The sequence below is a fragment of the Dasypus novemcinctus genome, chromosome X, assembly GCF_030445035.2.
Source record: "Dasypus novemcinctus isolate mDasNov1 chromosome X, mDasNov1.1.hap2, whole genome shotgun sequence".
Lineage (NCBI taxonomy): Eukaryota > Metazoa > Chordata > Mammalia > Cingulata > Dasypodidae > Dasypus > Dasypus novemcinctus.
The window spans coordinates 29,669,448-29,674,526 of NC_080704.1; the positions used below are offsets into that span (position 1 = coordinate 29,669,448).

The 5,079-nt window shown below is 54.8% G+C and overlaps 1 protein-coding gene across 1 annotated transcript; it reads left to right on the forward strand.

Annotated features, from left to right (window-relative positions):
* Nucleotides 1–1,752: 1,752 nt before the first annotated feature.
* Nucleotides 1,753–2,941, forward strand: LOC101421578 (melanoma-associated antigen B1-like). Its single transcript, XM_058291197.2, has one exon. The coding sequence runs from the start codon at nt 1,755–1,757 to the stop codon at nt 2,862–2,864; it is 1,110 nt and encodes a 369-aa protein (XP_058147180.1). The 5' UTR covers nt 1,753–1,754; the 3' UTR covers nt 2,865–2,941.
* Nucleotides 2,942–5,079: the final 2,138 nt, after the last annotated feature.

Sequence of the window (5,079 nt, forward strand, 5' to 3'; positions counted from 1 at the left end):
GCTCCTCCACCCCCAACACCTACCCAGGAGTCAACCTTGCCAGGCCAGGCAGAAGCAGCCACGAGGTGTACCTCAGGGGTCTCAAGGACTCCAGGCCTTGGGCCTGAGGGCGTGGCCTCAGCTCAGCAGAGGGCAAGTGGCCCAGCCTGTAGGAGCCCGGATAAGACACTGAGTGAGGAACCGAGAGTAACACTAACCCTAGGACAGAAGAGTCCCAAGGAGTCCTGCCTGTACGATCACTGTCCAGAAGCCCCAGGAGAGGCTGTTATGCTCAGGCTCACCCTTCCATCCTCCTCGGGGGTCTCAGGGAAATAAGGGCATGGATTTAATTGTGGCTGAAGTACTTCAGCAGCTGGAGAAGTGCAAGGTTCAGCCAGGAGTCTCTGAAAGGGCTGGGCGTTGTGCGAGCAGCCCCGCCCGCACCACCTCAGGGCTGGGCGTTGTGCGAGCAGCCCCGCCCGCACCACCTCAGGGCTGGGCGTTGTGCGAGCAGCCCCGCCCGCACCACCTCAGGGGGCTGCAGGGCGCCTGGCCCCTGCCCGCAGCCCCGGGAGCCCCCCAGGCGGGGGCCGGAAGCGGCTCAGCAGGACTTCCGCCGGGCGGCTGTGGGCGACGACGCCTGCTGAGGGGTGCGGCCTTCGCTCCACAGAGGGAGGAGTCCCAGCACAGGGCAGGTGCGGGGGACCAGCCTGAGGGAGAGGCGACGAGGTAGGCCTGGCCCAAGACCCGAGGCCCCGGAGGCCCCGCAGGCCCCGCGCCGAGGCCCTCTGCTGCCGCCCGCTCAGGCCTGGCCCTTGGGCCAAAGACCGTCGGTTCTTCCTCGGGGTCTCAGGGAATAAAGTTCTGGCTCTCAAAGTACTGCACTCGGGTCGGGAGGGCAGCTCCCCCGACGGAGGGCCCCGGGAGAGGGCAGGGGCCGAGGGGACTCTCCTGAGCTACAGCCGCCGAGGTGGGGCCCACTCAAGACCTGAGGCCCGCAGCCCCGCGCGCCCCTCTCTGCCGTGTCCCCACTCCCCCGCAGGGAGGGCTGTTCTGCCCCATGGCCCCTCACATCCGCCCCTGGGTCTCGGGAATAAAGGTTTCTGTCCGAGGTAGTAGACTCCGGTCCTCAGAAGACATCCCAGATGGAGCCGAGGAGGGGACCCCGAGTGAAGGGGGGGGGCGCCAAGCCCCGCCGCAGGGCTGGGGCGGCCCTGGGAGGCCCAGGCAGGCTGAGCTGGGCCCGCTGCTGCACCCAGAGATCCAGGGAGGTGGGGCCCTCCGTCTAAGGGTGCCCCTGCCGCGGTGTGGGCTGAGCTGCCTCTTGGCTTCCGCCTGGCGTGCTCCAAGGAGACGTGGAGATGTCAGCATCCGAGCAGCAGAGGGGAAGGGTCCCCGATCCCGCCGACACTCGAGAGGATGGGCCTGTCCGGGGCACCAGAGGACCTCCGCACACGCGCACGCACACGCACCCTGCAGCTCAGCAGAGAGGGCCTGGCCAGACCCTTGCTGTCACCTGCTGGCAGGCTGCAGCCTGAGACAGACTCCAGTTCCTTCCACAGGGTCCTCAGGGGACAGGCGGATCAGCACAGGAGCCTCGTGCGTTCCTAGAGCCGTGACCTCAAGGAACCTCGAGGTTCGTTTCCATACAGGCCAGGAGCTTATCTTCCTCCCGACCGTGAGCACGTGCCTCACCCGCCCTGGCACAGTGGGCGCACAGCCCCTGCCCTACCCTCCAGCCCACATTCCTGCCTCTTCTCCCCAGCAGGTCCACCATGCCTCGCGGCCAGAAGAGTAAGCTCCGTGCCCGTGAGAAACGCCGCCAGGCCCACGGTGAGACCCCGGGTCTCCAGGCCGCTCAGGCCCCTGCAGCCGAGGAGGAGGCATCCACTCCCCCCTCCTCTCCTCCTTCTGGGGGTACTCCCCAGAGCTCCCCTGTTGCTGGCAGGCCCCCATCTCCTACCACTCCCCCCTCCTCTCCTCCTTCTGGGGGTACTCCCCAGAGCTCCCCTGCTGCTGGCAGGCCCCAGGGGCCTCGCAGGTCCCCATCTCCCACCACTCCCACTAAAGCTTTTGCTAGCCTAAGAGTCGATGATGGTGCCAGGTGCCCTGAGGAGACACACCCAGGTCCCTCTCAGGCCGCGGGCCCCATGGAGAGCTACCGCAGAGATCCTCTGACCAGGAAGGCGAGTATGTTGGTGGCGTTCCTGATCGAGAGGTTTAAGAGCAAAGAGCCCATCAGCAAGGCAGCCATGCTGAAGATCGTCAACAGGAAGTACAGGGATCAGTTCCCTGAGATCCTCCGAAGAGCGACTTTGCGCCTGGAGCTGGTGTTTGGCCTTGAACTGAAGGAAGTGGACCCCAGTGGTCAGTCCTATTTGCTCAACAGCAAATTGGACCTCACCACTGAGGGCAGTCTGGGTGGTGGGGGGGACTTGCCCAAGACGGGTCTCCTGATGACTCTCCTGGCCGTGATCTTCATGAAGGGGAACCGTGCCACTGAGGAGGAGGTCTGGGAGTTCCTCAATGCCTTGGGGGTATTTGCTGGGAGGAAGCACTTAATCTTTGGGGAGCCCCATCAGCTCCTCACCGAAGATTTGGTGCAGGAAAAGTACCTGGAGTACCGGCAGGTGCCCCGCAGCGATCCTCCATGCTATGAATTCCTGTGGGGTTCCAGGGCCCATGCCGAAACCACCAAGATGAAAGTCCTGGAGGTTTTGGCCAAGATCAATGATACGGTCCCCAGTTCCTTCCCTGTCCTGTATGAAGAGGCTTTGAGGGATGAGCAGGAGAGGGCTGCAGCCGGAATTCCAGGCAGGGCTAGCGTGACCACCCTGGTCAGGCGTCGGGCCCGGGCCTTGGCCAGCAGACACTCCCACAAGTGAAGTGGAGGTGGATTTCATTGTGGGGTTGAAGAGAGCAGTCACCCTGCTAAGTAGTGCAGGGCTGATGTGGGGCTGGAGGGAACAAAATAAAGATCTTCATTTTCTTGTTCTACATGAATACTTATAGTTGTGTATGTAGGTACTTATTTGCTTTTGAATGTAAATTTATGAAAAACATGGTTCATAGGTTTATTGCTGTTTTTTAGGTTTAAGAAAAATATGGTTCATAGGTTTATTGCTGTTTTTTAAGTTTAGGTATTTTCAAAATTTCTGACCCTGAACAAAAAAACAAGGCATTGGTATAAAGGTTTTTGTGGAAATGTGAAAGAAACAGACAGTAAAATATTTGGGATCACAAAATAGAGGTGGAATGATAATACATAGTCATTTCTTAGTTTTGCATTATTATTTCTCTCCTTATACAATTAAATGTTATATACATGATAAATCTTTTTAAAAAGTTATATACATGTATTTGTTTAGCTTATTCAAGGATGTATGAGAAATTAAATCATAATAAATTATAAACTCTTGCTGCCTTTTTCCTCCCCCCCACCAACATTTGATTGAACATGTGTTCCTTAGATGACTCCCTGATAATACTGAGGTTTGCAAAATAAAAAAGACCGAGCCACTGCCCATAGAATTTTTTTTATCCCCCCTTCCCCTTGCAGCTTTTTTGATTGCTGTCTGCTGTTTGTGTACATTTGCTGTGCGTTCTTCTATGTCTGTATTTATTTTTTATTTATTCCCTCCCCCTTGCAGCTTGCTTGTTGTCTACTTTCCATGTCCATTTGCTGCGTGCTGTTCTGTGTTTTTTTGCTTGTCTCCCTTTTTGTTCCATCACCTTGCTGAGTCACCTCTCCGCGGCGGCCGGCAGCACTCTGTGGCACCTGGGCCATCGGCTCTCCGCTGCGTGTGGGGGAGCCTGCCTTCACAAGGAGGCCCCGGCACTCGAACCCAGGGCCTCCCATATGGTAGACAGGAGCCCAACCAAGTGAGCCGCAGCCGCTTCCCACTGCCCATAGAATTTTATAGTAGAAGAAGTAGTCCTCTAAGTAAGACTTTGAGATACTCTCTAGAACCTAAGAGACTATTTAAAAGGAGTGGAGGAGTTCCAGGTGAGGACACTCAAGTGTAGATGCCCTGAGTCAAGGCAGTTTGGGGTTTGGGGAAACCAAAACTTTCCTCAGAGGGAAGTAATTTTACATTTGGCTGGTCGGTGGGTTGGAATCCTGAGCAGGGCCAGACACTCAGATGGTGAGTCTCAAGTTGAGAGACTAAGCCTGAAACAGAAAACCGCTCATAGCAGTTACTTTGGTATTATGATAAGATCAGAGCGAAATCTCCAAGTGGGCAAGAGTCAAGGTGTCCTGTCTCATTGTAGTTGAAAAAAGTACTCAAAGTAGTTGTTTTATTCACAAAGCATCAAGACTTTCTGAGAAATTTTTGTGATCCTCCCTTGAGGTGGGAAACTCAGAAGCTGCTGGGCTGGCACTCTTCCCGTAGGCTAGGAGGATCAGAGCCCACTTTATTAAAAGTGCATTTTAGTTTGGTTGACTTTAGTGTAATTTGGCAAACTCTAAGCTAAAGCTAGCTTTTCAGCAGTGGAGAAATGAATGAAAATAGGGGTGACTTAGAGGGAAAAGCAGCTGGGAGGCAGGAAAGTTGTTGGTCCTTGACACTAATTCTAGAACCTCTGTGTTTCACCCAGCTGCAGGGGGGCGGGGGACTCCCCATACCCAAACTAAATAACATATCCTCAAATGGGAGAAATTTTATTTAGTTTTACTTGCTAAGAAGATTTTCTAAAAAAGATTATTTCTCCACACCCCCTCATTGTTTGCACTTGCTGTGTCTGTTCAGCTTCCTTGTTTCTTTAGCAGACATCGGGAACCAAACCCAGAACCTCTGATATGGGAGGCAGGCATCTAATCGCTTAAGCCAACTCCATTACCTGCTTTGTTGTGCCTCTCATTGTTTTTCTTCTTGTGTTTCTTGCATCATCTTGCTGCACCTGCCCATAGCACCAGCTCACTATCCTCTTTAGGAGGCACCAGGAACTGAATCAAGGACCTCCCATGTGGTAGGTGGTAGCCCAATTCCTTGAGCCACATCACGTCCAACTAAGCAGCATTTAGCTAGGTTTTTTCCCAAAAGAATTATATATTCTCTGATGGCTGATGTATTAAAAACAAGCAAACAAACAAAACCC

What these genes read in the sequence shown, in the direction of transcription:
- LOC101421578 (XM_058291197.2), top strand. Translation starts at nt 1,755, where the DNA reads ATGCCTCGCGGCCAGAAGAGTAAGCTCCGTGCCCGTGAGAAACGCCGC.